At 48.7% G+C, this 23,617-nt stretch overlaps 1 protein-coding gene across 6 annotated transcripts; it reads left to right on the top strand.

Moving 5' to 3' along the window:
• Window positions 1-146: 146 nt before the first annotated feature.
• KLHDC3 (kelch domain containing 3) lies at window positions 147-23,572 on the top strand. Of its 6 annotated transcripts, none has more exons than XM_080340880.1 (12): window positions 147-292; window positions 2,844-3,014; window positions 7,221-7,456; window positions 9,762-9,938; window positions 12,155-12,270; window positions 12,764-12,835; window positions 13,049-13,262; window positions 13,549-13,635; window positions 14,847-14,955; window positions 21,869-21,942; window positions 22,765-22,843; window positions 23,040-23,572. In XM_080340880.1, the coding sequence occupies exons 3-12, from the start codon at window positions 7,303-7,305 to the stop codon at window positions 23,104-23,106; spliced, it is 1,149 nt and encodes a 382-aa protein (XP_080197006.1). In that variant the 5' UTR covers window positions 147-292; window positions 2,844-3,014; window positions 7,221-7,302; the 3' UTR covers window positions 23,107-23,572. The 6 variants fall into 6 exon arrangements, 5 of the variants coding, with proteins under 5 accessions (XP_080197006.1, XP_080197004.1, XP_080197008.1 ...); XM_080340878.1 differs by having other exon boundaries at window positions 2,833-3,014; XM_080340879.1 differs by having other exon boundaries at window positions 279-292; window positions 2,824-3,014.
• The last annotated feature ends 45 nt before the right edge of the window (window positions 23,573-23,617 follow it).

Below are 23,617 nucleotides of genomic sequence, written 5' to 3'. Positions count from 1 at the left end.
GGGGCGGCGCGAGGGGGGCACGGGCGCGCGCCGCCGCTGCCCCGCCCTAACGTGGCGGGCAACGGGGCGGTGCAGGGCACAGGAAGGCACCACCCCGGAGGCGGACCTGGGCCTAGCACACTCGGAAAGGCCCTGTGGGGCCGTGCCAGGCCGAGGCGCCCCGGCCGGGGAGGGCGCCCGCGGTCCTGGGCGGGCGGGGCGGCGCGGCGCCGGACTACAAATCCCAGGGAGCGGTGGGCGCGGCGGGCGCGGCCCTCAGAAGGGGACTGCTGGGGTGCCTTCCCGCTGCTAGGTATGGGACTAGGGCTGAGAGGGACCGGGGCTGAGGGGGAAGTCGATGGGGCGAGGCGCCCGCGCCGCCCTCCTGGGCAGCTGGTGGAGTTGTTAGGGCTGACAGCGGCGGGCGGGAGAGCTGGAGCTACCGCTGAGCTCCTCCGCGAGGGCTGGGCTCGGGGCCCCCTGTTGCCCTTGGCCGCGGGGAGGGTAGGGCCCTGAGGCGGCGGTTGGAGGCGCAGGGCGGCCCAGAGGGGCTGGTGCAGGGAGCAGCCAACCGGCTCCGTGCCCTGGTGTAACCGCTGCTGGGCCCTCTTTCTCTATCCCCGCAGGGCTGTGTGATTTCAGCCTGTTTCCGCTTTCCCCTAGGCTTGGCCACGTTGATGGGCTTGGGGCTTCGCGCCTGGTCCTTCAAGGCAGAGCAAAGGCTGACAGCAGTGAGCCTGGCCCGGCTGTGTTCGACGCTGCCCGCTGAGCCCAGTGAAACGCTCTGCATGGCGGCTCCTGGTGCCGGTGTGGCAGCAGATGCCGGGGAAGAAACAAGTTGGCCTTTGCTTGAGCCACAAACGCCACGTTCGCAGGTGCTCTTGGTTTTTCTGAGCCTACTGCCTCTGAAGGGCTGCCCTCGGCATGGCAGAAACAGCTTGACGTTTGCCAGGGACTGAGGCAAATTCCCAGTGGCGTAGAGGGGGTCAAGGAATGTCTCAGAAGCTTAAGTGCACTCCATAGAGAAGCAACAATGGGGTTTGGGAGGCAAGGTGTGTACTGGGAGAAGTCAGCTTAATAGCTGCAGAATTTTAGCTGGGCTTTGAGCAAATGTGAATTGACCATGGGCAAAATATTTGGGCTAAAGTAAGGAGGCAGTGCTGCAGTCTGCAGGGACTGTCACTGCAATGACTTTCTGCCTGAGCAGTGAGGCCTATGATTTCTGTGTCTAATACAAACTTCTAGATAGGTCTCAGTTAATGAGTCCAGGGGCTGTGCTAGCACAGTCTAGTTTACCAGTGTTGGAATTGCATTGCTAGCGTCTAAGCTGCTGAATGTGCAAGCTTGCAATTTTGCACTACCTTAGTATAGTCAAAGCATCAGATAAATGTCAAGCATGAGTAAAGAAAGCTGTTTGTTCTCATGCTATTTCTAACAGTAAGTTGCATATACTTGAAATAGAAGTGCCTATATGGACTTCTGTGAGCTGGCTGGGCTATTTTAAGTGTTACTAAACCTTGTTAGCTGGCATCTTTTGGGAGGTGGGACTGAGTGAGCCACATGGTAGGATTTGCTCTCTGGAGCAACTTTGCAGAGGCGGTTGGCTGCTCTGCTTGGGGTCGTACTGTAATTTTGAAGGTGACAGAGTGAGCCCTTGAAGATCCAGGCCACTTTCTGCTGGGGTTCTCTCCCTCGCTGTGGGAATTGACTGCAGCAAGGCTGATCTGAGCAGCTTTCACAAATGGCTCTAGGTTTCTTTCTCTGTGTGTAGATGAATGAGGCAGCCCAGTGAGTTTTCTTTGCACAAAGAAGTGGATCCTAGGATAAATACTTCTGTTCTGAGATTTTCATCTGGCTGCTGTAGCTGGAGATGGTCTGTAGCTTTGAAGTTCAAAGGAAATGTTTTCATAGTCAATTGTAGGGAAAGGCTAACACAAATAGAACAAACAGCTGAAAAATCTGTCCATATAAACCATGATTGCTCACTTCTTTTTTAGCTCTCTCCAGCTATGCCACTTTGCTCAGGTCACCACAACAGTTTGGAAAGATATGCTATTGATAAATTATCGAGTGACTTTTCTGGTGATCTCAGATGGCTGTATGCTGTGCTGGTAGACTCCTGGTAGGTATAAGCTGGGGCAGTTAGGATGAAGGTTGTTTCAGGAATTGTGTGTCTTCAGACAACAGGAGAGCCAGAGATTTGGAAGCGCTGTCTGTAGGTGCTGTATTTGAAGAACACAGAGCTGACTTAAAAATCTGATTGTTCCCTTGCTTAGTAGTGAAATGCCTGTGGTGAACTGCTGCGTTCTCTTTGCTGGATGTCAACGCTGACAAAGAACAAGGGAGGTGCATGGCTGTTTCTCTGCTAACAGACTTGTAATCTTCCACTTGTGGTCGGGTGTCATGCCTGACTGTTGTGACAGAGCCGGTCTGTGGTCACCTCATGGCCATTGTTGCACCTCTTGCTCTGTAAGTGTGTACCTGAGCTTGTGCTGTGCACAGTCAGTGGAGGGCTGCAGGTATTTCTGTGGAACCGCAGCAGGTTATTTGGAGGACTTTTTAATTTTAGCCTTCCTGTGCTTAGTGGCATAGGAACAGCTCATTGCTGTGCTCACTTAATTTCCAGCATCATCAGCATTGAGTACTTCAACAGTAGGTGAACTGTAACCTGATTTTTAGAAGCGTTCTTATTCCTGGCAATTAACAACAGGACCTACCAGGATTTCAGCCTGAATTTCTCAGTGTTTGACTGTAACTCTGGATAGATTATGCCAGACCAGGGAAACGGGGAGTTGTGAAGATTGCATGATTGCTGCCTGTGTGAGTGCAAAATGAAATGAAAAGATCTATTAGTTTTTGGACAGGTGAAGTGGGGAGCTGATACCTGTGTTGGTGAAAGCAAGCGTTGGCTTGAACAGAAGAACACGTGCACTTCCGCAAAGGAGACCCCGAGTGCATGGTCAGGATGCTCAGTGCATTGCCTCTCCCCACTGAGACTGGGGGAAGAGGGGCAGACAGAGCTTCCTGATTTTAAGGTGAGTGAGTATATGCTCAGTTAACAGTATGTGGGACTGCAGTTTTTTTGGTCATGTTTCACCTAGAAAATCTCTCGCTGTATAAGAAACCTGCGCTTGTTTTGATGGAACCTTTTGATCTGCCTATAAGTATAAGGTCATAGTTTCTGGGGGCACTGGGGCATGATTCCAGCTGGACGTGCTGAATCAGTCAAAGGAGATTCCTCAGACCTTCAACTATCTTCTGCTGTGAACACAAATGAGCTATGGAGACTGCTTTAAAAGAGGTGCAGCTCTGAGGAGGAGAGGGGTGCCTCAGCAGGATCCAGAAAAAGGGTACACGCTTAGCTCAGTGACTGCGAATCCATGTAGAAGGTAGTCCTCCTCTTACTCTTACTGCTTTTGGCAGTAGCAATAGCTTCTGTGATTTAAACAATTCAAGCTTATTTTTTCTGTGCTGTGAAAGCCCTTCCTCTGATCCGTGATGCCCGTGTCTCTGACTGTCCCTTTGGTTTGCTGTACAGAGTAAAGAAGCACCTGGTTTGCCTGAGCTGGCACGTGTCCCACCTCCTGCAGACAGTGCCCTACCAGTTCTCTGGTACAACTTGCCTCTATCTGATCAATATTTATGTGTTTTATAGCCTACATCCCTGTTGCTGGTGTCCTAAATAAGAAAATACAGTATATATTTTGTATAAATTAATATTGTACAGTTAGGCGAAATTTTTAGTAAATTGTTTCATGTTGATTTTGCTGTTTCCCCTCCCAGCTGTACCCTATATAATCTTTAAAGAAATCTAAGGCATGCTGCCTAATGTCAAGTGTATTAATGCCTCCTACTAGTAAGTCCTTATAGGAATCATATTGGAAAGTGGTGTATTTATGTCCTCATTTATATCATATAAATTATTATTGGAAATGAAAACCCGAAATGGAACTTAATATTGTGGATAGTTGTAAGACAGAAAATAACTTTTCCCTCAAAATATGTGTTTAACTCATATTTGGAGATGATGCAGAGAGGGAAATTGCAGGAGGAAAATGGACTTTGGGACAGAAGACTGCTTGAATGAAATTATTTCCAAAAAAAAAGGCAGGAGAGGAGAGAGGCTAGAAATAAATACAGAAAGCATTGGAGGGTCCTCAGGAGGTGGGGCTTGTGCATGGAAGAGAGGGGGTTGGACCTGTGCGTGGCGGAAAAGGGGAGAACAAATGCTTGGCAAAGGCAGGAAGACATGATGGTTTCGTGGCAGGGTTGTGGGCAGTGGCAGAAGAGGAAGATGGAGTCTGGCTGGATGTTTTCATTACAGTGTAGAGAAGAGCACTCAGGTTTGGAAAAGCCCTGGCAGCTTGTTAAATCCTGTGTTTTCCTTTGCCTTTTAATATAATAACCTGTAAGGATCACCTCACACTTCTAATTGTTTTATTTTCATAAAGTGAATGAGTGTTTATGCATGCCCTGAATCTGATGATTGGCAGCAAGAGGCTGTGCTGGCTCAGCTCTGTGTTTGCTCTGTAGGGGTGTCCCCTTCCCCAGCCAAGAAGAAGGGCAGGCAACTTCAACCGCATCACCCCCACGACTGCCCTGGACCTACACCCACATGCCTCCTGGGAAGGGCTGATATCTGAAAAAAAAAACCAAAACCAAACCCTTTCCCAGAAGTTGTAATTGTAGGAAACAACATTGCGCGTTGTTGCTACATTGATATCGTTCTATAGCATAACCCACTGAGCCTTGAGCTGCTGCTTCTTGGTTGACCAGATTAACTTCTTAGGATGTGCAGCCTTTGTTTCCTGTCTTCTAATGACTAATCTTAATCATGAAACTGTTCGACAGGGTAGCCAGCTCCTGTTGGAGTGAAAGGACCAGTGCCCTGTTCTGGCAGCAGCATATCCCTCGGCACACAGCTTGAGTAAATTCCAAGGAGTGAAAAAGACTTTTTCCAGCCTTTCTGGCAAAAAAAGGCAAGTGGCTTGGTACAATGCCTGCCTGCCACACCAGGCTAGTGCACTCCTCTAGCCGAGGAGGAGCCAAGTGGAGAACTTGGAAGTAAGATTAAGCCTCTTAATCTTCCAGGATCAAGGCTCAGTCTGAAGGGTGTTGAAAATATTGGCACTGGTGATAAAGTCCAGTTAGGATCATTGAGGAGTCTCTTACAGAATCGCTTAACCAAGAAGCTATTTTTGAGGAACATATTGGTTAGATTTTTTTTCAGTGGTAACTCATGACTGAGGCAGGAAACAGATTTATATATGTGAAGTCTTCAGAATAGCCTGAAAGGTGACTTTGGTGATCTCCATGGAAACTCATCTATTCTGTAATTTTGTGGAGGACTTATACAAGAGCTGCTGCCTGGCTCTAAAAAATCATTAATTTAAAAATAAAAAACCCTACTAGATCTGAATGTGGGGTGGTCCCAGACATACAGTGAAGCATGGCTTGTAGCAGAGAGAGGCTGTTCCTGGGCCCTTCTGGAGCAGGTCTGATGGAGAAAAGCTTGATGTGACTTTCTAGTTTGCTGACTGCAATTTAGGTTATGGTGGTTGCTGTAGGAAGAAGCAGCTTTGCACAAGGCACTCCTTGGTCTGTGCTCATCTGTTACAAGTAGTGCTGCAGGGTACTCTCTGGTTGGACTTTGCACATGTCTTACTGCTGTAACTTTGAGGTACAGAGCATGGTCTGGCTGCTGGTCTGCATTCTGGAGAAAAAAAAAATGAAATCACTTTAAAAAGAAATTACTCAAATGTTGCTGAGATTTAGGAGTTCTGGAATGAAGCGACTGGTTTCTGGATGCTTTTGAACTATCTGTAGTGTGCATGGCTGGAGCTGGAAGCAGGAGTTCCCTGTTAGGCAGCATCTCTGACCCCTTCCCCAGGTGCAGGTGGTCCAGATGCTGTGGTGACCTGGCTGCTGATGGGCTGTATCAGTGCCTGGTTATGTGTAGTGGCTCTGCATGGCTGAAGGGCTGGGGGAGGCCAACAGGAGCAGAGCAGCATGGCACTGCCCCTTCTTGCTGCTCCTCAGCTACTTCAGAAGCTTTAGACAGGAGGAAAGTCCTTCTTGTGAAAACTCACTGCTTTCCAAAAAGAAAAGACAGAGAAAATGTATAGTAATTTTAGTCCTTGTTCTAAGGCATCTGTAATTTTCATTGCATTCTGCAAATACTAAAACTGAGTGGGGGGTGGGAGCATGCTGTCTGCATCTTCCAAGAAGTTCGAACCAAGCAATAAAAAAGATAATTTTCTTTAGGCTGTCTGAAACACTGATGTCTTTTCTAATGGCTGTTTTCCAGCTGTGAGAAAACTGGTAGAGGATCAAACTGACCCACTTTTGCAGAAGCACCTGGGCAGGACTGTGCTCCGGATCCTTAGATCCAAAGGAGAATCTCTGCAAAAATCAGCTGTGGTGACTTCTCTAAGAGCTGATCTAAACCATCTGTTTGAAGCATGAAGCCTATCAGCTTCTTAACTGAGATATGATGTTGCAAAATTTTCATAGATATGTCTGGATTTGCTGCAGGAGAAAAAGGCTTTATTCTGATCATTAGCAACGAGCTTTCTTCCCAGACTAGGGTGTTTCTGTTTTCTTGTGTTTAATTAAGCTGGATCTTAGTGCTCAAATCAATGAGTCCAAATGCTAGTGTTGTAGTCCAGCCCTGTATCAGGGAGTTGGTTGCTTTATGTAGGGATGGTTCTTTGTTGGTTGTTGTTGTTGGGGTTTTTTTGGGGTGGTTTTTTAAAATATTTTAAAATATTTTTAAAAAATTTTAAATTTTAAAATTTTAAAAATATTTTAAAATATTAAAATATTTTCCTCTGCTGTTTCTCATGACTGATAGAAAGAACACGTTATTTTCACCTTCACGCTTGGCTCTTGCTGTGTGTTTTCATTAATGAGGACAAATTGTTCTGGCTTGTCTAGGATGTGTAGATGACCAGGGTACTGCCAGGTGTACAGCATTCAGCTGCCTTCATCGAAGGTTCTTGGCTTGTGCTGCCTGTATAGCTACCCTGAGGGTTTTTTCTTTTGTATGTGAAGGCATCCCTGCCTGTTCTCCTGAGCCTTGCTCTGGTTTTGGTACCTGCCTTGTGTCTCCTTCCCAAGGGGAGAGTAAAACTCTCTCCAGTTGGGAAGCAGATGAGTGAGGACACACACCTTTGTAGTTGGCTTTCAAGGAAGATATGCGAGATGGATCATGTTATTTTAGCATTCTGTCTTTGTTACAGAGCCTGGTGATATCGTGGTGGCCTGGGAAGCATGTGGCTGTGGCGCTGGGACCCCTGAAGACTGCCTGGCTCGTGGAGAGGAATGCTACGGTGGGCAGTGCACTTGGAAGGTGGGCCACGAAGAGTGAATCACGCAGCCGTGGCTGTTGGACACAAAGTCTATTCCTTTGGTGGATATTGTTCTGGAGAAGACTATGAGACTCTGCGGCAGATTGACGTCCATGTCTTTAATGCAGGTAAATATGTCTTCGTGGTGCATGAAGGAGTGGCTTGCTGGGCTGGGTTATTAGTTTTCTTGCCTGCTGCTACTTAACCTGTTATGCTCCGTAACATGCTGTCTGACTCTAATTTGCAAAAAATGTTATCAGTGTAGGTGGGAACCTCTGCCTTTGTGCAGCCCTGGATTTTCAGCTTCAGGGGCAGGGCACAGAGGGTCTGTAATTTACCATACTGCTAGGATAAGGACTCACTAGAAGTAACCACATAACCAATGGCTTGTTTTGTCCTTGTTCTCTGTGAACACTAACTCAACTAGGTGCAAAGAGGCAATGTTTAGCTAGCTCAGATCCCCCATCCAGTTTGCAGGGTGATTGTGCTCAGCTGCTGATAGGGTGGAAGGCAGTGCCTCAGTTACATCTCCAGTCCTGAGCTGTTTCCCTATGGGGCTAGCTGACAACTGCTGCCAGCATGATGGAGTCAGTAGGGGCATACAGCTAGGATGGAGGCCTTCCTATTTGGCAGCACTCATGTAGATTCACAGCATGGCTTAGAAAAGGAGCTGGAGCCATTTGTATAGGGTAGCCAGTATCTGTCAGGAGGCTGAGCTGTAGCCATGACTGTTGTGGGAGAGGCTATATTTCTTGATTCAGTGATCTTTGAACTGAAGAGGTTACTGAGCTCGTCCATTAAGTATTTCCCTATAATTAGGGAGGTGGTTGAAAAACTGCATAGATGCTTGGATGGGTCTAGCTGAACAGAAACAAGAGCAGAGAATCAATGACCGGTTCTGCAGACTGTATAGCATGCTGAATGCTCTCTTAGCACACATGTGCTGTGTAGATAAAACTAGTTTGTAAGATGCAGTGAATTTGCTCCTCTGACTGTGGAGAAGACTGACTTGTGCAGTAGTGGATGGAGGCATTGGTTACACAGGGCTGCTAAGGTGACCTGCTCCTAGTGTAGAAGGGAGTGTAGCTCAGTATCTTCTGAAGAGATGTTAATCTTCATTCAGAGAGACTGGACTCTCACACTCAGGACAGCTGAATGCTGCAGCTTGTGAAATGTGCCAGTAGAGCACCACTCTTATGGTGGAAGCATAATTACCGTGCCCAAATAATGCTCCCACATTGTCTTCACTTCCTACCACTCCCAAATAATTGTCATGATGCTGCAGCCACCATCTGGGAGGTGGCACTGGCTTTCCAAGCACACCTTTGCTCAGCTTTGCCAGGTTGCAGTGCTAAAGCCAAGATGCCAAATTTTGAATGATCCTTCTTCCAAAGAGGAAGACCTGTGTTTTAGGTAGGAAACATCCCATGAAGCTTGACTTCAGCATTGGCTGTGCTTCCTCAGTGCTCTTCCTGCCTCTGGGGTAGATGTTCACCTTTTAAGATGCCTGACCTTTTCCCTATGTTGGTATTTCAGGGGAAATGCAGATTGTTTTCTGCTGTATTTTGTGTTCTGTCTGTGTTGAAAACAAAACTGCAGGCTGTGTGTATGGTAGAGGGACGGTGTCTGGATGCTGTTATGTAATGGCCATGGAACACTCACTGTGACTTTTGCACTATCATTAAACCTGGTAATACCTGTTGATTGCTCTGGCTGCTGCTGAACGTGACATACAGGCTGCCAGGAAGGACAACCTGTAAACACAAGGAGCTCCTATTAGTAACACAAGGTTAGCGGGGTGAACTCATATGAATGGGGGAAAAGGAGATAGACAGCAGTCTCATCTAAAGCCTAAACAAAATAAAAGCAAACAAAACCTGTTCCCACAAAGCTGCTGCATTGCTTTAGTTAAACTCCACTACTGCAAGTCCAAATGGTGCCTTCACGTATGTTCCTTTGCATGTTGCTGCAGTGAAGTATTCCTGTGTTGCCCATTCTTCCAGTTTTGAGTCTCTTTAAAATGTCAATAACCTGAAGTACTGTCTGTATTCATTATCACCTCTGATTTTTTCTTTCCCCCCTCCATTTTTTTTTTTTGGTATGAATGTGTGTGCTGTACCTTCACTCAGTCTACAATGAGCCAGAAACCTCTTCAGTGTATTTGATGCAGAATGCAGCCCATTTCTGTCCAGAGTCCTCTGGTCCTCCAGTGCTTCCTCTAGTCTTGCCTATGACAGGGGCCAGTGGAAAACTGGGCTTCCATATTCCTTTACTAGCCACTACTCAGGATCAGACACAGCTTTGTCTTTCTTGCTAGACATCTTCTGCACCTTGTCATAGGGGGAAAAATGCTCCCATGCAGGATGGGTTGTGGTCTGTGAGCACATGTAAGCGGGCTTAGCATTTGACATGGGCTCAAACTTGTGCTTTCAGTCTCTCTGCGCTGGATCAAGCTGCCTCCAGTATGGACAAACAGCCGAGACCATGTAAGAGAAGTGCCCTACATGAGGTATGGGCACTCAGCAGTACTCATAGATGACACTGTCTACATATGGGGCGGTCGCAACGACACTGAGGGAGCCTGCAACGTGCTCTATGCCTTTGATGTCAGTAAGTTCCAGCTTCTCTTCCTTGTCACAATTACTCTTGATGAGACCTTCTCTCTGCCCCAGTACACTACTCCCCAACTTGTTTTCCTGTCCCTCAGTCTCTCTACGAAGCGGCAGTCTGGAAGAAATGGTGCAAATGGGGAATTGGTGTTGCTGGCTGTTTCAGCTGGTTTAGAAGGGAAGCAGAGTGGCCAGTGAGTCTACACACTTCATTCTCTGTAAAAGCCTTTGAACAGAGATTACTGAGCTTGTCTAATAGTCAAGCTGGTTTATATTTTTCTGTCAGCTTTGTGTGCTCTCTCTGATAGTAACTACAGCTGGAGCATTCTCTCTGTGTGATATATTATTCTTTAACAGTGGCTGAAGGTTGAAGCAGGAAACAGCTAGAGCTCTTGAGGACTGTGGTTCCTCTGCAGAGTGATCCTTCTTTCTGAAAGCATGAAGGAGAGTGAGGAATTAAAACACAGAATGAGTCAAGGACAGGATGGCAAAATAAGGAAGGCATGAGTCAAGGTAGATAAACCTGAAAGTTAAATTCCTTGAGCTTTTCAGTTGGCTTCAGTTGGGGAGAACAGACACCGTCAGGACCTGGGTGGACGGGAGTGTCAGGAAAGGGAGTACACCTGGATTCTGGAGCCAGGTCTATCTAAATACTGACCAGTAACTGACTTGCAAGGAAACTGCTTGTTCTGTTGCTTGCTCATGGTTTCTGTTCTTCACCAGGAAACATCTCACAGCTTGGAGTTTCCCCCTTCCCCTGATATATCAGCTGGGAAGCCACCAGTAAACCTCTGCCTACGCAGAGCCCTTGTAGTGGGAGCTGCCTGGTCTCCCTGCCAACTCCAGCACTTCAGCATTAAGTGAAAATTAACTGAAAGGCCAGACTTCAGTCCTGATCTGAACCTTCTGCAGCTGTCTGTACATGCTCTGCCTGTCCCCTGCTAATCCTGGAAAGTGAGGCTGGCAGTTGCAGTCCCATGTCTGTGGTGTAAGTGCCACTGTGAGAGTCTCACAAGGCTGGATAAAGTCCTGACTGAGTGCATTTTTGTCCCCTGGGATGCCAAGCAGATCACACATTGAAGTCTTTTCCATCTCTAATTTGACATGCTGCGCTTGGGTGAGCTCTTGCTGCTACCATGTGACTGGACTTGGAAGCTGCCCCCTGAAGGAAAGCAACTCGGTAGCCACTGCAGCTTTCTTGCTAGAGGCTGCCCAGGAATTCTGTTGACCTTGCAAGACCCTTTGTGTTGTTCCAGCTAGAGTCTAGGTTGATAGCTGTGGCTGCAGGCCAAGTTTGGAGTCATTATCCTCATGAAGAATGTTGCTTTGGCTCCCCTGTTACCACTTTCTGAAATAAGCACTGCTCTTGGCAGCTCACAGCAGTTTGATGGGAGGGGCAAGTAATGTGTCTTGCTACCTCCAGGCTTATCGGTGCCTCTCCGGGCTCTTGGGATAGGTGCCTGTGCTTGGCAGTGAGTCGCTGGCTTGGCTCCATGTTGCACTGGCATGGAGAACAGCTCTGGCTGGATTTGAAGTCCTCCCCTAAATCAAGCCATAACCTCTGGAGCATGTGGGCTAAAGGGTTGAGTCTGGCTGGTGCAGGCTCCTGGGGAGCAGTGTGAAGGGAACCACGGCAAGGGAGGAAGGTTTCCCTTGAAGAGGGGATGAGAATGTAACAAGAGAAGTGGATAAAATAGGGAGAGCCATGCTTCAGAGATGGGGATGTGCACAGTAGCTCTATTGACATGGTGAGCTTGTGGTTGACTTCTGTCTGGATTTGAGACCTGGTTTCGCTTAACCAGTCAGCATCTCCACGCCATGAGGTCAGTTGAGCCACTTAGCATCACTGCTTCATTGTAATTGAAACTGTAAATGCAGTGTTGATAAGTGGCTCACAAGTAGGCTTTGCAAGAGATTCAGTAAAAAGAACATTGCTCAAGCAGTGCTGTACTACTTGCATTTAAAAGGTGAGCTGTTTGTCAGATTGGGCAGAGTCATTGGCCATGCCCAAGAGCTGAGACCTCTGTCACTGTGCCCCTCTGTGGAGGCTCAGACAGGTGGCCTTGCCTGAAGAAGCTTGCAGCCTCTATGGAGAAGCAAGTGCTGTGTATGAAAGAGAGAAGAATTTCTGTCTTAGAAATGAAGAACAGTAATAAAGAGCTATGCTATCCCAACAGCTACTGTATTTTCTTAGCATTACTTCCTGTTTTGTTTCAGACACACACAAGTGGTTCACGCCAAAGGTGTCTGGAATGGTCCCAGGAGCAAGAGATGGGCACTCGGCTTGTGTCCTTGCAAAAAGCATGTTTATCTTTGGAGGCTACGAACAGCTGGTGAGTAGTGTCTGTAACTGTTATTTGGCGGTCCATTTGGAAAGAAGACATTCTTGCCCAGGACATTGGTAGAGGCAGGATACAGGAGCATATTTGTATCTGTAGTTGCTTTTATTTCTCAGCAAAGTTATAGCATTAATTACCCAGGTTATGCTAATTGTTTTGTAGAGAAGATGGTTGGGAAAGTAGTCCTAAAAAAATGGTGGATTTTTTTTTTCTTCTGCAAAACATGTAGAGGTAAAAATATAAATATTTTAATATATATTTTTTCCGTCTCACTTGCTATCAAAATTTAGATAAAAACATAATATTTTTAATAAATATATATTGGTCTACTTTTATTTTAATTCCCTGACATTGGGGAGCACAGCCACGTGGAGCACAATTGACTTCAAAGGGATGTATCAGGTCTGTAGAACAGCATCCTGCCTGGGGTCAGATGTGACCAGGCTTCTCAGTCCCTTTGTGACCAGGCTGTCCTGTTGTCTTCCAGGCTGACTGTTTTTCAAACGATATTCATAAACTGGATACCACAAACATGATGTGGACATTAATCTCTGCCAAGGTCAGTGTCTGTTTTTCATTTTAGTTTGTGTCTGCTGTTCTCTGGGGTAGCTGCCCACACTTTTCTCGCAGCTTCTGTCTGGTGTGACTGGGATCTGCAAGGAGGGGAAGTTTTCCAGAAGAAGGCAGTCACCCCAACTTTCTCATCAAGGTGTGTCATCTCCCTGGGTAATCTGCATTCTTTTTCTTGTTCTGTTTTACTCTGCCCCTGCAGGGTACACCAGCTCGCTGGAGAGACTTCCATTCAGCTACCATCATTGGAACAAAGATGTATGTATTTGGTGGCAGAGCTGATCGTTTTGGGCCATTTCATTCCAACAATGAGATCTACTGCAACCGCATTAAAGTATTTGATACGGAAACAAACTCCTGGTTGGACTCTCCTCCAACTCCAGTGCTCCCTGAAGGCCGGCGAAGTCATTCAGCATGTGAGTGTGGGTCTGCTGAGAGAGGACAGTGAAGGAAATTCCTGCCTGCCTCAGAAGAGGGGTGTCTGGTCTGCTGGGTGGAGATGTGGGTTAGCAAGGGGTGCACAGAGCCTGGCTTCTACAGAAAGCTGCTGCCCAGTGAAAAGTCTTCGGCATAGCCCTGCACATGAAGGTGATATAAGCAAAGGTGGACAATCAGCACCACTTTGCTTTGTGTTTGTTGGAACAGGGACCTACTGGGCTCTGCCATAGGTGACGTATTAATGTCTATGCTTGCTCTCCACAGTCAGCTACAACGGGGAGCTATATGTATTTGGTGGCTATAATGCACGCCTGAACAGACACTTTCATGACCTCTGGAAATTCAATCCAGGTATTTATGCTTTTAACTTGTTGCAGTGATAGTGTTCAAGGCCCTCAAACCTGTGAGTGCTCAGATGAGTGTACTCTCCAAGGGCTCACAGCCTGCTTGGGGGGAAATGGCTTTTCTGATGGCATTGACAGGAGCTTGCTACTTTGCTTGGGACCCCTGTTCCTCTGCAGACTGTCTCCAAATCTCAGTTTAGAAAGTGGAAAACGTGTTCCTGAAAGACACAGCTAATCAAAGGGTGGTTGGCGAAACTTTGTCATGTTCTTAAATACGCAGAAGTATTGGCAGAAAATAAGATATAGGGAAGCAATGGGGTTAGGGAAGAGAGAGACCATAGCTGATCTCTTAACTTGAGCTGCAGGATCACCATACCACACTCTCTGGGTACCAGATCAAACTGTTCAGTAAAAGGCATGGTGGTTCTGCTGGTACCACGAATATCAGTCAGCTGTGAGCTGTTTTGAGGTCCTCAGTGCTTTCCACAGTCCATTTGACTGGTTTGGTTTGCTAATTGCTTTGCATAGTAAAGTTGCCTGAGAGTGGCCAACTTGCTGCTCCCCAAGCTGATCTATGAGCTAGTGTGAGACCTCCCAAAGGTCTGTGCTGTGCATTAGCGATTAATTGTCCCCCCACCATCCTGGCCACAGAGAGCAGCAAGGACAAAGGCTTCTGTCTTCTCCACCTGGTTCAGTTCCCCGTGTTCCCCTCCCACAACCAAGCTGTCCAAGCAGTCTCCACTCTGCAAGGGTGCTCTGCATCCATAGTAGCTGCCAGCAGATGGAGCTGGCTCCCGGGGCTCCCTCTACATCCGGACTGCAGCAGGGTGCTGCTGGGGACAGGAGGCTGCCTGCTCCCAGAGCTCAGCCCCACACAGTTCCCTGTGATGTCCAGCCTGCTGCCATGGTACCCGTGGGTCCTGGTGCTCAGGCTTTAAAAGCAAAAGGCCTTGACCTGCAACTCCTGTCTCAGCAGGCAGAGCTCCAGGGCTGTACATGGCATCCCAGCAACACTTCAGTAACAACCTTATAGAAGTGCATTGTGTTGCTGCTAGCTAGAAGAGGAGATTGTTAGGGAGGGTGGATATTCGCTAGTTAGTTTCTGTGGGGCAGTGGGCCTCAGGTTTTGCTGTGATTTGTTTAAATCCATAACCTGCTTATACCCAGGTCTTGGCCAGCCTCTTATGATAAGCTGGTGCACTCTTTTCTACCCCTTAGTTTCTCTTTCTTGGAGGAAGATTGAGCCCAAGGGGAAAGGCCCATGTCCTCGACGCCGGCAGTGCTGCTGCAGAGTCGGGGACAAAATCATTCTCTTTGGAGGCACCAGGTGAGTTGTGTGGGATGGCTCTGTGAGACAGTTTGCCCTTCAGCACAGTGTCCTTCCACTCTCTGTCTTGTACTATAATCAGATGCACTTTAGACCCACATGGCAACTGTCCATCTACCTTGCAAGTGTAAGAAGTTGTGTAGATCAGGGCTTTTCTGGAAAGAGGCCAACAGGGAGATGAAGATGTCATGTAGGCTTGTAAAGCACTTGGTTTACAAGCCCTCTTGTACAAGTAGAGGCAGAAGTATGTAACATCCTGTTCATGAGGGGTTGTGCCATGGTTGAGCTTTCTGTGAAAGAGGTGGTAGGGCGCAGGGAGGAGATCCTGCTGTCAGAAGGACAAGTATCCCAGTCTGCAGTACTGTAGCAGAGCTCAGACTGACTAATTCTACCCTATGTGCTGCCCTGCTTCTCCCACTGGAGTTTCTTTCGTTGGCAAGTGTGGTGTCTACCAAGCTGCAGTGGGATGTCAGCTCAGCTAGGAGCTGAGTAGCCCATACACACAACAAAACAACATTCCCTTCTGTGCCAGTGTTCCTTAGCAAAGTTTCCATTCACAAAAGTGGCCTTGTGTTAAGGATTTAGCTGTCAAACACTGGAAGTGATACTGTCAGGGTGCAGGGCAGCTGGATGAAGCCAAGAGGCTTAACAGCTGCTAAAAGAAAGGAAATGACCCATCACCAGGACATGCTGTGTGCTGTCTGGAATGACAAGTTGCAGCTCTGGAGCAGAGGTCTGTTTGCCAATATCTACCTTGCAGAGACATCTGAAATGCCTTCAGACCTCCACATGGTTTGGATAGCTTCGAGGCTTTCTCTGGGATCCGGACAGTGGCTCTTTGAGAATAGTTATGAAGACAGGTTGGGACAGGGAACAAGGCAGGGAAGGTTATGCTGATGGGCTGACCATACCACTGTGTTGACGGAGTGAAGGACCTTCAGGCTCCAGGAGTGCTGGAGGTGGGTGCTTAGTTGTAGGATGTCCATGTGGGTGTGAGTGCTTAGTTCAGGTGAGGTATGCAGAGGTGCTGAGTTTATCCAGTTTTCTCAACAGATACCGGGTGCTGCTTTGTATGGTATATGGCCATCTACAAGAAGGGCCAGAAGCAGGATTCAGGGAACTACAGACCTGTCAGTCTGACCTCCATGCTGGGGAAGGTCATGGAGCAGATCATCCTGAGTAATGTCACATGGCACATATACAAGAAAAGTGTGCAATCGGACCCAATCAGCATGGGTTTATGAAAGGCAGGTCCTGTTTGACCAACCTGATCTCCTTCTATGACAAGGTGACCCACCTAGCAGATGAAGGAAAGGCTGCAGATGTTGTGTACTTAGACTTCAGTAAGCCTTTGACACCATATCCCACAGCATTCTCCTGGAGAAGCTGGCAGCTCATGGCCTGGATGGGTATACTCTGAGATGGATAAAGAGCTGGCTGGAGGGCCAGGTCCAAAGAGTTGTGGTGAACGGAGCCAAATCCAGTTGGCAGCCAATCACGAGTGATGTTTCTCAGGGCTCAGTATTGGGGCCACTTCTGTTTAATCTCTTTATCAATGATCTGGATGAGAGGATTGAGTACACCCTTAGTAAGTTTGCAGATGACACCAAATTGGGTGGCAGTGTTGATCTGCTGGACGGTAGGAAGGCCATACAGAGGGATCTGGACTTGGCTGGATTGTTGGCCTGAGGCCAATTGTATGAAGTTAAACAAGGCCAAGTGCCAGGTCCTGCACTTGGGTCACAACAACCCCAGGCAGCACTACAGGCTTGGGGAAGAGTGGCTGGAAAGCTGCCTGGTGGAAAAGGATCTGGGGATGTTGACTGACAGCAGCTGAATATGAGCCAGCAGTATGCCCAGGTGGCCAAAAAGGGCAACAGCATCCTGGCTTGTATCAGGAATAGTGTGGCCAGCAGGACTAGAGAAGTGATTGTGCCACTGTACTCAGCACTGGTGAGGCCCCACCTCGAATACTGTGTGCAGTGTTTGGCCCCTCATCATAAAAAAGACATTGAGGTACTGGAGAGAGTGCAGGGGAGGGTGACGAAGCTGGTGAGGGGCCTGGAGCACAAGTCTGATGAGGAGCGGTTGAGGGAACTGGGGCTGTTTAGCTTGAAGAAAAGGAGGCTGAGGGGAGACCTTATTGCTCTCTACACCTACCTGAAAGGAGGTTGTAGCATGGAGGGTGTTGGTCTCTTCTCCCAAGTAGCAAGACATAGGACAAGAGGAAATGGCCTCAAGTTGCACCAGGGGAGGTTTAGATTGGATATTAGGAAAAAATTCTTGTCAAAAAGGGTTGTCAGGCATTGGAACAGGCTGTCCAGGGAGTGTTGGAGTCACCATCCCTGGAGGTGTTTAGACAAGGTTCTTAGGGACATGGTTTAGTGCTGGAGTTAGGTTATGGTTAGACTTGGTGATCCTGAGGGTCTCTTCCAACAGAAGTGATTCTGTGATTTTATGAATTCTGACATTAAACCTAGGCACTCCTAGGAAATGCTAGCAAACCATGACAAATTTGACACAGGATTTTTGGAGTTTGGTCTGACTATGCCAGGCAACACAGCAGCACCTTCTCCACCAAATGACTAAAGTATTCAACTTAATCCAGGCTCAACCCCAAGGGAGGCCAGTTCATCAGCACTAGTTTGGGGTAGGAAGCTGGCAGCCAGGAGCACAGCCTGCTTGGACTAGATGGTCAGGTCTTGCAGACTGGGGAAGGGGGAGACAGGGCTGGGGGCTGTGTTTGCTTCCTGTAACAGTTATCAGGTGTGTTCTGGAGCTGCCTGTTGAGATAAGAAGTTTTCCAGGAAGTCGTTGTAATGGAGAACTCCCTGTGGTCTGCTTGCTGACCTGTGCTCCTCTGCCACGGGAGGATGAGAGGGGAGTGGGGGTGGAATTCAGCAAGGCTCCATTTTCTGGGCAGCAGCAGTGGGGGATGGGCAAGCAAAACCCCTTTGTGTCCTGCCTTGCTTACAGGATTCATGCACCCTGTAGGCAGTTCAAGAGGCACTTCTGCAGGGTGCCTGCTCCTGTGGCATCCAAATGCTTAATTTCTTTTGTATACCTGCCCAAAGCCTGGTCTTTTCACCCCAGCTGTGGCCTCTCGCTGTGGCCCATTTGAGTGATTGGGAACTCATGTAGTGTTAAGCTCAGTGTTCCCCTTAGCTATGTAACAGCTGTGTCCCCGGTGTGGTTTCCTCCCAAACCCACCAGCACTTCAGTGTGCAGAGACCATCCATAAGGGAGAACAAGGGGAGAGGTGATGCTGTAAAACAAGAGTTTAGCTGAACAGATGCCAATCCAGGTTTGGCTTGACAGTGTGTTTATCCTGACAAGGCTTAGAAATGCTTGGCTCTGAAGGGAGGAGGGGCTCTCACTAGGTGCTTGGTGCAGGGCACAAGAACATTCACCAAAATGCTGAACTGTGCAGCTGGAACAAGAAGTTTTGCTGGGGACTGGCTGGCAAAGCAGTGCCCTGCACTCTGCTGTCTGGGGGTTTTGTCTCTTCTGGTCTTGAACTCCAGGCTGCTTGCAGTTTGGTGATTAAAACCACAGATGTGGTGCCTGCTGGCTTTCCTTTGAAAGATAAGGATGGTCTAGGGTTTCCTGTGACGTGGATGTGAGATTAGATTGTGGCATGGTGAGCACACTGGGGTGGAATTAAAGGGGATTTTGCCTGTATCCGGCCAGATGGGATCCATCAGCAACAGGTCTCTGCCAGCAGTGAGCTGTGCACTGCAGCTTGTGCTAGGGTTATGGGGACCTGGAGGGGACAGGTACTGTCTCATGTCCTGTGAGAGGTGAAGCTTGGTGGGGAAGCAAGTGACACTGGGGTGAGAAGTCACTGTATAAGGTCCTGGGTGAGTGGTGAGGACATGCGAAATTGCCTTGTCACAAACGAACACAGGACTTGAAACATCTTTCTTTTATTTCAAATTCTCCAAAAAACTATCAGCCATGGGAGTGCTTTCTCCTGGCCGAAGTGCTACTATTCCAGCATGGGCTGGTCTCTCTGCTTGGGGGTGCAGTGACTGGTTTCTCAGGTGCTTTGGCTTTTCCATTGAGACTGCAGAGGCATGAAACCAAAGGTGGGGCGTCTTTTCCTTAGAAATACCTGAAGTCATTGCTGCTTATGAGCATTCCAGGACCAACGTCAGATGGGGGGGAAGTATCAGCAAATTTTGATTAGTTTAAAATGACAGCACTGATCAGTGCCTGACACATGCTCAGATTGAGTCTTCTGAAGTGCCATCCCCATTTTGGTACAATCCAGGGAGCTGTGGCTGGAGCCCACAGTGATTCATGAGTTGGACTGAGAAATGTCTGTTCTTGCCCTGCCATGCAAATGTTTCCTAGCTGCTTTCTCTTTGCTTCTCTTACAACATTTCAATGGCTGTGCTGAAATAATTGCAGTAGATCTTAACTATGTGAGAACTGGAGAGATGAACAGTGTGTGGTTAGGCAGAATCTGTTTCTGACCTTGTGCTGTTGTGGCAACATGCAGCTTCAGCTCATACAGAAAAACCCCAAAGCAGTCCAGCTGCTGACCTGGTCAGAGGAATGCAAGCTAATAGGATGTTTTCCAGGCTGCAGGTTGCTAACCTATGGGCTTTTGCTGGAGAATTTTTGCTAATGCAGCAGGTACATACGGTTGTTGTGACAAAGAGGGAAAGAGTTGCCACTAAGCCAGGTGAAGACCTCAGCATCTGCTTCAAGTGCTTATTCTCTGCTGCTGCCTTTGTTCCTCTGTAGAAAAAGTTGAACTTCTGCAAAGCACCTTCCATATTGTTGTCAGAGAAAGCAGCTTGTCTTATCACACTGTGGCCCATTGCAGCTTGGGGGCAATGTGGTACAGTTCATGCTGCCTCTGTCCCCAGCCGCATTGGTGCTCCTCAGAGTTTAGACAGGAGAATCACAGTATCATACAGTATCACAGTATGTTTGGGATTGGAAGGGACCTCAAAAGATCATCTAGTCCAATCCCCCTGCTGGAGCAGGAATGCCTAGGTGAGGTCGCACAGGAATATGTCCAGGTGGGTCTTGAATGTCTCCAGAGAAGGAGACTCCACAACCCCCCTGGGCAGCCTGTTCCAGTGCCCTATCACCCTTACTGAGAAGAAGTTTTTTCTCAAATTTAAGTGGAACCTCTTGTGTTCCAGCTTGATCCCATTACCCCTTGTCCTGTGAGAATCCACCTCACAGCTTTCCATGGCATGAGTAACATATATAGCATGTGGCAGTCTGCAGATGTTTCATACAGCCCTGGGAAGCTAGAGCTGAGGTGGGCAGGGAGAGCACAGCAGTGTTTACTGCAGCATACAACTCCTTTCATTGCTTCTCCAGATTGCAAAAAAATTCATAGAATCATAGAATAGTTTGGGTTGGAAGGGAATCACAGAACCACAGAACATTAGGGATTGGAAGGGACCTCAAAAGATCATCTAGTCCAATCCCCCTGCTGGAGCAGGAACACTTAGATGAGGCTACACAGGAAGGGACTTCCAAAGCTCATCTAGTCCACTCCCCCTGCAATGAGCAGGGACGTCTTCAACCAGATCAGGTTGCTCAGAGCCCTGTCCAGCCTGGCCTTCAGTGTTTCCAGGGATGGGGTATCTACCACTTTGCTGGGCAACCTGTTCTTTGAATGGCCACTTGCTACTTGCTGAGTCTGCTGCCATCTCTGGAGATAGATCATGGCTCCTGTGACCTGCACCACAACTAGAAAGCCTTCAAAAAGTCATCTTGGGTCTCCAGCTTATCTCACCTACCTCACTGGGGACATCAGCACAGCTTTTTGGACTTTGTATTGTGCCATTGTGTGGTGTCTGATTCTTCCTAGATCAGGTGCCTGTCCTGTGTGATGTTCTCCCAAATCCCTGTGCTTTTCATTACAGGCTTCCCCTTGGCCATGAGATGAAGCTGGCCTGAGGTCTATAAGAAGACAAGGCAAAGGCTGTGTCCTTCTGCCCTATGTGGTGTCTGGGCCTGTGTAGGGGTGGGCTGACACTGCGTGCCCAGACAGTTTGATCTCTTTGTATTTCCTAACATGTTACTAGGGCAGCCTTCCATGATACAGCATTGCCACAAAGCTGGTCAGTCTCCAACAGCATGCTGGGTTCTCCAGGTGATGCCAGCCTCTCTGGCCCTGCCTGCTGTGGAGCAAGCCATTGGGCCTGTTGATCACACAAAAAGCAGGACAGATGCTTGTGCAAACATGCCTGCCTGCTCTCCGGAGCTGCTGTAACATTCCCTCTCCAGCCTGCTCAGAGTCATCCTTGGTCTTGTCCTGGGGCTCAGCTTTGCCTCTCTGAATGGAGCTCTTTGGAGGGTCAGATCCACTGAAATTGCTGAGCAAATAGAGCCCTGAAACAAGCTTCAGCTCTGGAGGCAGTTGTTTGTCAGCACTCTCCTCCTGCCCTGAGGATGGGTGTCACTCTCTGGGGGAGGCCCCAGGGTTGCTCATTTGTTGGAAGTGCCTGAGAAGAGTGTGAAACCAGCCAGAAGCTGATCAATGTACCAGAAGGGAAAAGGGATTGTTCCCTGCAGAGCAGGACCTCTATTTGGAGGTGCAGCAAAGTAAGAGGCAGGTGAGATGAGGGGGAAGGCTGGCAGCTGGAGTCATTGTGGTTGTGTGTGAGGAGGAGGCAGCTCCCCCAGTCCCTGCTGTATCTTGCAGAGGAGGTGCTTCTGCCCCTAGCTCTGTGCAGCTCTGCATACTCTGTCAGAAGCTGGGAGAGTGGCTTTGGATGCTGCTGGGTGAAACAGAGGGACAGAAGGGATCATAGGGCCTCTGTATGGGGCAGGCAGGCCAGGAACAGTCCTGGACTTGCTCAGCACTTGGGGAGCCCAAGGGACCATTACTGGTGTACAAGTGTTTTGGCACTGACTGACACACTTTGCTTGGCTTCTGCAGCCCATCTCCGGAGGAGGGAATGGGTGATGAATTCGACCTGATGGATCATTCAGATCTCTACATCCTCGACTTCAGTACGTGAGCATTCCCTGCCCAGCTTGTGCCTCTCGCCGCAAGGTGCCCTGTGAGGAGGCCCTGCTGTGAAGCACTGTACCATATCCTGTGTGGCTCCGGGTACTGTCTTTCAGAGACAGGTGGCTGTTTCTGGCTGGTGTACATGGCTTAAGCCAGACCCCCCCCAGAGATGCAGCTGTGCTTGCAGGCTGCGACTAGGCTCATGGCTCTTCATGTGCTCCTTCACACAGAATTCTTGTAGGAGCACAAAAAAAAACCCACGGAGTGGGTGGGGTTAGAAGGGACCTCTGAAGATCATCTAGTACAACCCATCTGCTAAAGCAGGTTCACCCGGAGCAGATTGCACAGGAAAGTGTTCAGGCAGGTTTTGAATATCTCCAGAGCAGGAGATTCCACAACCTCTCTGGGCAGCCTGTTCCAGTGCTCTGGCACCCTCAGAGTAAAGATATTTCTCCTCGTGTTTAGATGGAACCTTTTATGTTTTAGTCTGTGCCTGTTGGGCACCACTGAAAAGAGTCTAGTCCCATTCTCTTGACACCCACTCTTGAGATATTTATAATCATAAATAAGATTCCCTCTCAGACTTCTATTCTCTAGGCTGAACAGACTCTGATGAGTTTTTCCTCATAAGAAAGATGCTCCAGTGCTCCAATCATGCCAAGCCTGTCCCTGGTGTGCACCCTGCTTTGTCCCTCAGAGGAGTGGTTGGGGTGCTCTGCCCTGTTTCCTATGGCACTGATTGCATGATGCCTGCCCCCCCCCTCCCCCACCCCGATAGCATCCAGACAAGGACTGCTGTACTAACTGCCTTCTTTCCACAGGCCCCAGTCTAAAGACGCTGTGTAAGCTGGCAGTGATTCAGTACAATCTGGATCAGTCTTGCCTTCCCCATGACATCAGGTACTGTGTGTTTTGCTGGGAGGTGCCCCATGGGTGCTGCTCGTCCTTGGGGTGCTCCAGCCCTTGCTAAGGGCTGCCTGGGGCTCCCCTTGGCACTGTGTAGCTTTGGAGCAGGCTGGGCTGGAGACCACAACTGGTCCCACCCTGGGCACTGTGTTTGTGCTTGCTCTCACTGTATCCCATTGGTGTGTTACAGATGGGAGCTCTCAGCCATGACAACAAACAGCACCATCAGCCGCCCCATCGTCTCCTCCCAGGGCTGATGCTGGCTCGTCCCTCTGCTGCCCTGCCCTCGTCCCTCCACATGCTGACCTCTTACTCTACTGCCTGCATGAGTTTTTAGCCCTTTCAAACAAGGAATGTGTGAGCTCAGTTTGTCTTGCCCTAGTCAAGCCTCCCTCTGCTCTTGTAATGCTTTGGGCAGCTTGAGTGTGCAGGCATAGCAGGCCACCAGGGAAGAAATCGTCTCACCCCAGCAGCACAACTGTGAACTCCCCTCCTTGGTGATGGCTCCAGCATCTCCTGCCTTCCTTCTCCTTGCCTATGGAGATGCAGCTATGTTGGCCTCATCCCTGGCCACTTTCCAGGGGCTTGAATCAACTCTTGCCAACAGCCATGGCCTGGGATTCGCCTTGGGCCATGAACTGTTCCTGCACAGCCTTTAGAAGGCAGGGACCTCCACGCCTGTACCTGCCAGTGCTGACTGCCATACTAGCACTCGAGGGCATGACCCAGCCTGAAGCTGAGCCTGATGAGAAGGCCTGGGCCCAGCTG

The sequence above is a fragment of the Nesoenas mayeri genome (genome assembly GCF_963082525.1).
Source record: "Nesoenas mayeri genome assembly, chromosome: 3".
In the NCBI taxonomy this organism is placed as follows: domain Eukaryota; kingdom Metazoa; phylum Chordata; class Aves; order Columbiformes; family Columbidae; genus Nesoenas; species Nesoenas mayeri.
Note: the sequence above shows the minus strand (reverse complement) of the source record. Positions and strands in the feature narration are given on the sequence as shown.